The 12459-nt window shown below is 40.9% G+C and overlaps 1 protein-coding gene across 1 annotated transcript in view; it reads right to left on the bottom strand.

Moving 5' to 3' along the window:
• The window catches only part of SUSD5 (sushi domain containing 5), a 76417-nt gene that overhangs the window by 50520 nt on the left and 13438 nt on the right, over positions 1-12459 (bottom strand). The window contains exon 2 of the mRNA XM_077809266.1: positions 10301-10478. Coding sequence (XP_077665392.1) covers positions 10301-10478 — 178 coding nt within the window. The remainder of the gene's footprint in view (positions 1-10300; positions 10479-12459) is intronic.

Genomic DNA, 12459 nt, shown 5'->3' with positions numbered 1-12459 from the left:
GGAGCGACCCGCCTGAGAGAGACCGGGTAGGAAGTAGCCCAGTGACCCAACTACACCGTGGGGTGGGTGTGTTTGGTCAGCGGGTGCGGATTGCCCCGCTGACCCAGCGGCGGGACCTTCGCCTCCCGCCACTGTCAGGGCCCTGGGCTGGAACGCAGTGGAGTTGGGTGGGCCTGCGTTCCCCTACCCCGGCGTTCCCCTGCCGGAGGGGTGCGCTACTGACTCTTGCCGGCGCGCCCCTGCCGAAGGGGCGTGCTACTGACTCCGGCCGGCACACCTTCCCGCTAATTCCCCAATGCCCGGGAGGTGGGGCCGAGGCCTGCCACGGAGACCATTGCTCTCCATCGCCACTAGGGGCTCGGAGGACCGACCGACGCCTGTCACAGATGGGTATATGTCTTTCTACATGTCTGTAAAGTGCCAACTGCTATAGAAACAGTTATTGGTGAAGCATGTAGCAGAGCTGTTAACAAAAGCTGTACATGTATCTCAATTCTAAAGGGTCATTTTCAGATGCTTGTACCTTTGTTAAACTTTTCCCTTTGGGACTAAAATATATGAATTTATTTTAAAGGGTTTGTGCAAAAACAGCAAAGCTTTGCTGAAATCAGAGCCAGAAAGTGTGAAAATCATATACTTTTCCCATTAATTGTTTGCCACTTTTTTGGAATAGCTCCAGCACTTTCATAGGAGATGGTAAAACTTGAAACACAGTATGTTTTTTATTTACCGTTCCCAGTCCTAGAACTATTGCTGCTTAAGAGTCACAATGGTTAAGAGGTTTCAGCGTAGCAGCCGTGTTAGTCTGTATCCACAAAAAGAAAAGGAGTACTTGTGGCACCTGAGAGACTAACTTATTTCAGCATAAGCTTTCGTGAGCTACAGCTCACTTCATCGAATGCATGCCACACTCTGAATACGGAATAGAATGGAAGAGGGGGGTCACTCTGCATATGTCTACACTGCAATAAAACCCATAGCTGGCCCGGGTCAGCTGACTCCAGCTTGCAGGGCTCGGGCTGGGGGGCTATAAAATTGCAGCGTAGACATCTGGGTTCATACTGGAGCCCAGGTTCTGAGACCTCGTGAGGGGGGGTGGGTCCCAGAGGCCAGCATCCAACCCAAGCCTGAAAGTCTACACTGCAATATTATAGCCCCTCAGCCTGAGCCCCATGAGCCCGAGTCAGCTCACTGAGGCCAGCCACAGGTGTTTTATTGCAGTGTAGACATACCCTGTGGGATTTGAATTTGAGTGGATGATTTCAGTTCTGATTTGAGCCCAGATGTATGTGGAATTCTACATCTTTTTAGCATGTCCTTTAGTCTGTTTCTTAGTTCAGTCTGTTGTGTGATTGTACCCAGTTATTTCACAAGTAGGTACAATTTTTCTTCTCTCTGCAGAGGTCTGTGTAACACTTAGATATACATAAAAGGAACAGAATGAGTGAGAATACTGATCAGCCGTAATAATTATGTGTTTTGGTAAACATCTGACCTGGATGTCAGCTATTTCTGAAAACCTCTTACAATACCATGAATACAGAAAAACTGTTCCTCCAATCATCATTAGGGGAAAAAAACATCCATACAATTATTATATAGAGGGCGCCAGTGGTGAGCTGGAGCCGGTTCGCACCAGTTTGCACGAACCGGTTGTTAAATTTTGAAGCCGGTTTAGAACCGGTTGTTAAAGGGTGGGCAAACTCCAGCCCGCAGGTTACATCTGGCCCACAGAACCGTCCTGTCCAGCCCGCCTGAGCTCCCGGCCGGGGAGGCTTCCCTGGCTGAGAATCCCTTTTTAATTTTTACTCACCCGGCCACGCTCTGGGTCTTCGGCGGCACTTTGGCAGTGGGTGCTTCAGTGCTGCCAAAGACCCAGAGAAAGCAAAGAACATGCTGCTGAAGTGCCGCCGAAGACCCAGAGCAACTGAAGGAACCGGTTCTTCAGATTTTGGCAGCTCATCACTGGAGGGCACTAATAACATATTGAATTAAATCCAGATTCCATATGTACATTCCACTTTCTTCCGTTGGTCATGACTCTCTCAAACAAATTCTTTTTTGGGTTGCAAAGGAAAGTTGTTTTAATTGTTCCTTAGTTACCCGAATGTGAAAAATATATTTTTCCTATATGTTACAATTAACTCACTTATATAAATAACAAAATAGTTTCAAGTAGAAGGTTCACTCTGTGGTTGTCTTGTACATCTCAATTAAAGTAAAAAAAATCAAGCCAAATTTGAAGACAAAAAATGGTTCCGTGGTTTTACAGTTACGAGCATTTAGAGATGCCGGTTTCACACGTAGGCATTAGAATTTTTATTTAAGGTTTGTCATGGAGCTTTTAAAATGTTGGTTCTGCCAATCAGCTCTTCAGCTTTAGTGGTGCCCTTAAACTGAGAGTTTAGCTGAGACATGCATATGAGATGAAGACTTTTTAGTGGCAGTGCTGCTAACTATAGTTCTTGCCCTATTCAAGGAATGTTGAAGTGAATCAAGTGCAGCTTGTAATCTCCCCATGCCAAATAGCTCCAGATTTCTTTTTTCATTTTTCCTTTAAGGAAACAAGATAACTAAATATAAAAATACTTCATTGTTAAGCTTGAGAAATCAAGCACGCCCAAGTCAAGAAATTGAAAAGTTAAGGCTGCTTCTGCTGTATTAACTCAGCTAAATTGCACATATGTATTTTCTACTCCTCTTTTACTTGTTAAGTGTTAACTTTATTGTGGTTGTGTTGTAGTGTATATCATAAAAGTATCAAATGATCAACCCGGTGGAAATAATGTCCCAAGAGCAATGCTAGTAAGTTTTGATGCCATTCAATAATCATACAATTATGATTAAGACATTTTAGTGTTTGTGGCCTCAAATTAGACATAACTTATTTTTAAAGATAGTACAGATTTTTTTCACCATATTTTCCCTTCATAGTATCTCTATAGGGGAGAATCAGAATTGTTTGAGGATCTTAATTTTGTATTTCCATACTTTAACATGTTTGGAATCTTTGATAGTTTAACCTTACCTTTGAATTCACTGGGTTAGTAATGCTTGCTTTTAGGATAATTGAAAACTTCCTGTGGTGATCTTTTTACCTTCAAACTACCCTCAAGCTTCATTCTGTCTTGCCTTAGCTTTTTGTCTGGGAATAGTTAAGAATGTTTGATTAACGTAATAATGATTATTTTAATGTTATATTGCAGTATAATTATACTTCATCTTTGTTTTATTATATATTTAAAGAAATCTAATCTTTTAAGTTTTATGCAATATACAAGAAACAGTATTGTAATATCAATGACTGTAGAAGGAAGCATGTGGAAGTGGGTTTAACCCTGAAACAAGATTATGTGTAGCCAAATAATGCCCATTTAATCTTGCAGCTTTTACTGGAGGAGGCTAGGGTTTAGCAATGGGTAGGTCTGAGACACTAAGAGTATGTCTACACTGCAATTAAAAAGCCACAGCTGGCCCATTCCATCTGACAGGGGCTTGCAGGACTCGAGCTAAGGGGCTGTTTAATTGCAGTGTAGATGTTCGGGCTTGGGCTGCAGCCCTAGCTCTGGGACCCTCCCATCTTGCAGGGTCCTAGAGCCCAGGCTCCAGCCTGAGCCTGATGGTCTACTCCATAATTAAATAGCCGCTTTGCCCGAGTCCCGCGAACCTGAGTCAGCTGGCATGGGCCAGCCATCGGTTTTTAATTGCAGTGTACATATACCCTAACATGAACAGGCATGAGCTTGTTGCAAGAGGAGGACTTCAGTATGTAGGATGCCATGAATAGTTTTGATGATGTTGAAATGCAGGTGATCAGATGGAGTACTACCTATTTGCCAGTTATTCCTGTTATGCTCTCACTCTTATATTGAGAAATACATTTTTTGACATCCAAGATGGGGACAGAGTGAGGATATCTGAATGGAGGCATCCTCATTTGCTAGTCAGAGGATGCAGCATGTACCATCTGCTGATATGACCCTGACCTCAGAAATTGTGATGGCGGGTCCTGTCCAAACTTCTGACAGGACACTCCTTGATCTATCAGACGAGGAGCACCACATTGACTGTCCTGTTTCTCCCACAGACCACTCCAAGTTGAGAAATTCAACCAGAGAGAAGTGTCAACAACCATGATCCCTTCACCTCGGATTAAAAAAAAAAGACTGAATTCCCTGGTGGTGGGGTGTGGGAGCAGGGCACCTGGGTGATGTGAATTTCCTGACAAACTGTGCCATCATGGTCAAAAAGAGCCATGTCCTTCTTGATAGTGAAAGCCAGTAGGGAACACCTCAGTCTATTGCTGACCAACTTTGTAAAATCCTGCCTCGGGAGGATCTTCTGCTTCACACATTCTGCCCTCTTAACTGCCAGTTCAATATTCTATTCAAGGTATTGTCCTAATCTTTAAATCTCTGGTGGGTCTAGGTCTGATCTGTCTCAGAGATCAGCACTGATTCTGTGACACGGGATAACTCTGATCACGAAAGGTACTGCAGCTGGGAGTCCCAGAGATGAAATTCAAATGCTGGAGGCAGGGTGTTCTCTGGGGGGAGCCCGAGCTGCAGTGTTCCCTGCCAACAAAGATCTGGACGATCCCAAACCTTACTACTTTTAAGACCCTTCTGTATAGTCAAGCCTTCCAGTAGTGGAGCTATATAAAATGGTTTAGCCTTCTAGACAACAACAATGAACATGATGTGAGGGCAGAGTGAAAAGTCTAGGTCCTATTTTTGGAAAGAAAATATTTTTACATATTTATTTGGTGCCTAGTGCTCCTTTGGGAAATACTTAGATTAGATATTGGCAGCCAGAGCAGAAAAGAAACAGTCTGAATGACTGATTTCATTTTAAATAAAAAAGTCATTGGTTTCGTGACACATCCTTCTCTCCTTCTACCACACACACACACATACCAGAACATTACATCAAGCAATATTATGTGGATCCTTTCATCTCCAGATCACTATTTCAAATTTAGCCCAGGTTGGTAGTGACCAAAAGTTGTTGCCATCTGATAGCAATGCTGCAATCTTAATGGGTGGTCACAGTTCAGTTCCGAGTAAATAGATGTCCACAATTGAAATTGGTAATTTCAGCAGATATGTATCAAGGATTCAAAGCTCACAGAAACCCTCTCACTCCCAAAATTGGCTCTTTTTAGGACTGGGGCACATCAGCAGGGCAGCATTGGGGAGCTTGCACTGCCATTGCCTTTTACCTGTTGTGTGGATAAATAGAGGACTTTGGTTTTAAGAGAGATCAAGCCGATGCTTTTCAGGTTACTGTCAGTTTAATTTTTGAAAATCCGTTTTTCACATGTGAAGATTTAGAGTGGTGTTTGGTGGGTTCAAAGGAAAAGCTCACAAACATTTCTAAAATGAATTCTAAAATATTTAGCACCTTCTGGAAATAAGGTAGTATACATTTTTATATTTTAGGAAGTGAAGTGGTGTTAAGTTTTCCAGCCTCCCTGCTGTAATTCTCATTTGTCATCTTGGAATAAGTGCTAATAGCTATTTGCAACAAAATGACACTCTTGTGACATATTTGCCCGTCAGATTAATGACCCAATAAAAGCAGTAAGTGAGCTGCCAGTGAATGAAAGGAAGAAAGAGGTGCAATGCTTTCTGAAGGCATGATGATCTTTTGCAACTACTTTTTGGATTTAAACATTCAATCTGAAAGCCCTGTGTGAAGCCCTCCAGCACGGTACAGTATGTTCTTTAGGTTTTCATTCCAGCCTCTTTTTTGTGTTTATTTTTAGGTTTCTGAAAGTTGGAAAATGAACATCCCACAGATTATTCTGTCTTCCTCAAATCTCTGATGATCAAGCATGGTGGGGCTCACATACAGTATATAATAAAATAGCTATTCTTTATAGTGAAAACCCTACAATCATTCTCGGTGTTCTGTACTGAAGTTCTCAGGGCAAATATACTCATTCCCAGCCCCTCTCCACAGCTGCCTTTCATCCCCACCAGAGCTGTCATCTCCTTCCCTAATTTTCATTGTTTTCTTGAAGAGAATGAGATCCTTTCCACTCCACCTAGCCCTATGCAGAAGACCTCGGTTCTGTTCCTGGCTCTGCCACTCACTAGCTGGGTGAGCTTGGACAAGTTACTTAACCTCTCTGGGTCTCTCTTTCCCCTTTCTTATCAGCTCTTTGAGGTAGGGGCAGTCTTTTACTATGTCTTTATACAGTGTCTAACACAGTGGGAGTCCTCACCAAAAAAGAGCCCTCCTCAGGTATAAAGCAGAGTAATGGTTTTAAGAGCGACCATTTACTTCATTGGGACTTGCATTTTTTGTTTTCTTTTCTCTAATTCTTAAGAAACACATCTTAATTGTACTTTTCTATCAGGGTTTGCCATATGACCCTAGTGTCCTATTTTCCCTCATAAAATAAGAGTTACATGTATTCCATATGCTTCAAGACATGCTTTTGTTGTTTTGGGGGTTCTTTGTATTCTTCTTAATATTTTACATAGTGAGACCAAGGTTTGGTGCCTAAATTATTTAAACATCTAAACAGGTGGCCTAATTTTTCAAAAGTGCTGAGGATCCAGCAGTTCCTAGTAATTTTAATGGGAGCTGCTGGTATTCAGTCCTACAGAGCTATTGCATTCTGATGTGCTGCAGCAAACTGCTGTTAATTATGAATAGTTTAGCATTCTTCATAATCACGTACTCAGGGCAAATCCCCAACTGGTGTAAATTGTCATAGCACCATTGTCTTCAATGAGCAGTTGAGATCAGCCCGTCAGCCTATTGTGGCTCAGAAAATAGAAAATATTTTTGTCTTCTTGCACCTTTAAAATGCTGACAGTGCTTAGAGGGAAGAATGGGGACACTTCTTGTCTCACGCACCCCACGTACCCCACTTCCTCATTTAATACTACTGAAAAGTTGTATAAAAGGACCCGTTTAATAATCCTGCCATGTACATTGTAGGGATGAAAATAGTTTTCTTGGCTTTCAGGCCTGCAACCTATTTCAGGGACTGGGTTGGTAAGAGAAAAAAAGAGAAAGTTTGAGTGACGGAACCTATCTTATTCCTTTTTTTTTAAACTGGATTTTTTTTTTTAATTTCAAAAGTACTTTAAAATTAATTTTAAATACTTTCATTTGGACAAAAAAGAGTGCCGGAAATAATTACTTTCATTTGAAGTTTTTTTCATTTATAGTAAAATTTTCTATCCTTTGGAAAAAAAAATTGGAAACTGTATTTTATCATTAAAAATGCATATAGCCCAATGCTATCTAAAATAACTAATAACAGTCACCAAAGCTAATAATTCCCTAAAGTTTAAGAACTTTTAAGGGGACAGTATTCTGTGGAAAAACATAACTTTGTCAACACTAGACACTGACAGTAAATGGGCTAATGTACTTTATTCAAGAGAACTTTGCAAATACAAATTGAAGGAAGCAGTAGAGTAGAGCAAGGTTAAAGAGGTGAGAAACCAGCTGAAGGCAGAGTTCACAAGTTGGAAAGATGTTCTTGTGGTTAACTCTCAAAACTAGGAATCAGATGACCTGGATTCTGTTCCTGGCTTTGCTATGGAATTGCTGTGTGACTTTGAGCAAGTCACTGTTTCTTTCCTATGTTGTTATAATGCACCACTGGCCATAGTATTGTATCTACTGATATGTGCCACATGCAAAAATAAATGTGGCTATGTTTCTGTCCAGGAGGACAGAATTTTGCACTCTTCCATTTTCTTAAGTGGGATTATCATGTTGATGTTGCTGTGCTTCAGTTTCTGCATCTGTAAAATAGGGATAAGACTAACCTATATCTTCTCCTGAGGGAATTCTGCACCAAAACATTAAAAATTCTGTGCACAATATTTTAAAATACTGCATATTTCATTTGTCAAAATAGCACAATATAATTATGCCAGTTTCAATCATTTTGGTGATTTATTTCAAAATACCTGTCAGCAACTATGTCTGTAACAATACAGACAACAAAAAAGATTCAGGAAATATTTTTTGACAAATAGATTCCAACCTAGGCATATTAATACAGAACTTTGAGTAATAATTCATTTAAACTACAATACAGAAATATATTTCCTGCACCCCTCAGAAGCAGTGCAAAGGCTTAGGGGAGACAGGGGTAATGGAGGAGCTGAGGGAGAGGGAAGTAATTGCTGCGAAAGAGCCTGGGTGTGAACTTGAAGGTTGTTGGGTGTGGGTGAGTGAAGGATGGATCAGGGTTTTTTTGGGGTAGGGAGGGATTGTTAGGGAGCCTCCACCATGCAGACCTTGGCTGTACACCAGCCTGTTTTATTCAGTCAGGTACATCGGTCCCTGTTCCCATGTGTCAAATTTAGTTATTTTTGTATACAATATAACTATAGTAAAACACTCTAGATTAAACCAAACCTAACTTAAAGTGTCCCAATCCATACATCATACAGGAAAATACACTTTTTCGCTTGTTGTGAAGATGGTAAACACTCAAAGTCTAGCTTTCAGAAGTGCTGAGCACCTACAACTCCTGTTGAAGTCCATGGGAACTGTGAGTGCTCAGGACCTCTGAAAATGAAGGCCAGATGGTTTACTATATGAGGGAAGGAAAGAATGACTTTGTGCTTAACGCACATGATTTGGAGCCAAAAAACCTGGCCTCTGTTCCCATGTCGCTAATGACTACATAGATATGTACCATTAAATAAGTCTCTATGTCTCAGTTTTCTTAACTATAAAATGAGGGTAACTATACTTCCTTACCTCACATAATGTGTTGGGAAGGTTCCTGAATGTTTGCAAAGCACCTTGAAATTCAAAGGCTTTGAAGTGTTAACTTACTGCTCTCTTGTTTCCTGAAGAAACTTATTTGACAGTTGAGAACTCTATTTTATTTTTATCAGCTTGCCTGTTCCTGACATAACTATCCAGTCTTTCCCCTTCTTCCATTTTTGTCTTTGTGCTTTTTTTTTCATATGGCTTTCCCATGTCTGGGACCAGCTCCCTGACCTCATCCACCATGCATTCAACATTCTTCTGAGAGTCTCTCCCTAATACACCCTTCTTAATATTTATTATTTGTTTTGTTATTTTCATAGTGCCCAAAGGTGTACTACGGTTCTTCACAGAAATGAATAAAAAGACATGGTCCTGTCATAGGGAACTTACACTTAGATATCATGTGACCAGTGAGGGTAACAAACAGGAGGGGATAGGATGAGAAAGAACATTGCTTCAGCAGTATGATCACACAGTGACTCCATTTAAACATGAACACTCAGAGACCTCAAGTGAGATAATGTCCCCGTTATGTTAGGCCCAATAGTTTGGCACCCTTGCCCCAACAATTTTACCATCTAGGTAAATTACACCTGTAAATTTTGGTCCACTGATCAAAAATTGTGTAGTTCTTCCCAGTGCCCACAAGAAGTCCATCAATTATCACAGTTATCTAAACCATCAAGATGCCTAAACTGAGTCACTGTGTGATCATATAGCTGAAGCAATGTCCTTTTTCATCCAATTCCCTCCGGTTTGTTAACCGCACTCATCACGTCAGCTCTAAGTGTAAGTTCCCTATGACGGGAACATGTCTTTCAATTTGTTTTTGTGAAGAACCTAACACTCCTTTGGGCACTATAAAAATTAATAATAACTAATGAATTTACGCTGCATGGCCCCCATTGACTTCAATGGGCTTTGGATCAGACCCTGTGTTTGTTATTTATTTTGTCCACAGGGTGCCCGACCCTGCACTACTGAAGTCAATGAAAGCTTTTCCATTGACTTCAGTGGCCGCAGGATTGGGCCTGTAAAGTGTAAGGCTCATATCCTCTAAAGCATTTAGGTACCTAACCTAACTCTCAGAATGGGAGTTAAATTGAGGATCTGGGCCTACATTCCTTTAGAGCTTGGTACACTGTTGGTATTCAACAAATAATAGCGAATGACAACATCCAAGATATTGACAGCTAGCTACTCAATATTTTCTGGATTTAAACAAGATATTTTGTGGGCCAAAGGGAATTTGATTGAAACAATGTATTTCTAAGATTAAAAGGAAGATGAATATATTTTAGAACTGTGTATTAGGTGATCTATGTACACTCACATCTCTGCAGCATCAGCTGTACGTGACTGATTTTGTGCAAGGTAACAGCATAGTTAGCTTATCTGAATGAAACACCTGAGACTTGGTTACATAAGCATTTCTTTGTGCCCAGTGTTTCTCGGTAATAATATTACCCAAAGTGGGAAGGCTTGTTTGAGAGCAATCATTCATGCTGGTTAGGGTGGATTTTGCTGCTTCCATTCTCCTTACCCAATGGTACTGTCGGCCAGCCAACCTCTGGTGCATGCGGCAAAAGAACAGTCCACTACAGCCCGTCTCAGTTCCTCTGCAGTGGCTAAGCGAGCGCCCAGGTCAGCACACAATTTCTGAGCTGCGGTTAGGTCCAGACCCTGAGAGCTGTTTCTGGATTCAACTGTGAACAACTTCCCTGCAGCACCAAAGACAGACATACATAACAACAAAATGTGTCACATGTCACAGTGTTGTATTAAATAAATACACAAATATATTGTGGATTGTGACAAACCTATCAACTGCAAAATTAAACTTATTTTCTTTTATGATCTCAGTTTAATTTTAACTGAGCTCCTTGATCTTGGGAGCTAGTAACTTAGGCCTAGATCTTCAGAGATATTTAAGTGCCTAATGTCTATTGAAATCAATGGGAACTGGGCATCTAAACACCTTCAAGGATCTGGTCCTTGCTTCTGGCCTGTACCACTAGTAAATTACTACTCCTGTATACAAGCGTGTGCACACACACTTACACATAGCTTGGTTTAGCTTCCTTGGTCAGTAATTAGAGAAGTGGGGCTAAGTTTCCACATATTTCTGATCCAGGTGAGTGGCTCCCCTTACTCCTACATGCCTGGATCCAAAGTCTGTACAGCTCTTGAAGTGTAAATAGGGGTTCTTAATCCCTTATATGGGAGTATAGTCAGAGTCAGAATCTATCCCATAGGAACTGGTAACGGAAACCATTACAAAGGCACCTGGATGCCTTACACTTAATTTATAAAATCAATCAAATTTATAAAATAACAAATACCAGTTTAAAAAGCTAGCAATGTAACTCGCTCTTCCATATCAGCAACAAATTAATTCCCAGTCTCTGCTAGGAAAGGAAAGGTTTTATATACTTTGCAATAACCTGGACCTAAATTCTGCTGCAAATCACCATGGTTTTCATATCATACTGGAGCTGCAGACTGGAAATTATGCAGAACTTTCAAGTACATTTTTAAAAAGTGGAAGGCTTTTATTGAATGAAATATGAAAATGACTAATAGAATCAGCAGAGTATTCCTTACTGTTTGATTTTGTTTTAAACTCAGTTTATTTTACCCTGACTTTAAATTTTCAGTGCACTGTAGATTTTTGTTCTTACAACGCACTCCTGCATTGTGGACTTTATCGGGGTAGTAGCTGGAGGTTGTAGCAGTTGGGCAGAGGGCAGGTAGGGTTTTGCATCAAAGGCAGCCTAGGTCATGACTGATTTGTAGAATAAGCATATTTGCTAGATGATTCCGCAAAAAATGATAAGCAGCAAAATAATTAACAATGTTGACATTTACATTTTCATAATTAGGTTTTGAAGTTAACACTCCACTGAGTTAACGCAAGTCTCGGAGCATTTGTTTTTGGATGTCGGCAGACCCAGGAAGACAGCAGTACATCAGATTACAACAGTTTATGTCAGGAAGGGCTTCTTTGTTATCGTAAGTAACATTTTATTTAAATAAAATCTTAGATTCTGCTGCACAATTCGACAGCAATTGGGGCATTAGGTAGCAAATTCCCTCATCCCAGATTACATGGGCCCTGACTAAACTAAATCAGGAATCCTTCAGGTGATCCATCCTATATTGTATGCCAGGCCCATCACCTTCCTCAAGCACTTCTGGCTTTAGCAAACAGATAACCCAAACCTGGATCTAACGAAACTTTGGCTCTAGCAGACTGCTGGCGGGAATAACTTCCAGAGATGTGGCCATATGACTGACAACATCCTGCCATCAGCAGCAGAGATTTTAACTCAGTAACTGACAATGAGATCAATCAACAGGATCACAGTTCCTGCAATGAGAAATGTTGAGTTATGTTTCAGGTAACACACAGAGACCCCAATCAAAGATTTGGTCTCTAATGTGATAGGCACTGTATATACACCTTGAATTCCCATCAGAAATGAGCTGGAGCCAGGGCAGAGCAGAGACGGCAGCAAGCCTCTATATTTTCTACTACCGAAACTTCTGAGTACTTTTCAAAGGCAACAGATAGAGTGCATGGCAGTAATGTAGCCTGATGGTCACAAATATGCAGATGACTGTGTCACGGTCTTGGTCAGAGGAGACATTGGCAGACCTGCGACCAACTATGGCCTGAAAAAAAGGTGCCACAGCTGCCAC

The sequence above is a fragment of the Eretmochelys imbricata genome, chromosome 2 (assembly GCF_965152235.1).
Source record: "Eretmochelys imbricata isolate rEreImb1 chromosome 2, rEreImb1.hap1, whole genome shotgun sequence".
NCBI classification, from domain to species: Eukaryota; Metazoa; Chordata; order Testudines; family Cheloniidae; genus Eretmochelys; species Eretmochelys imbricata.
Note: the sequence above shows the minus strand (reverse complement) of the source record. Positions and strands in the feature narration are given on the sequence as shown.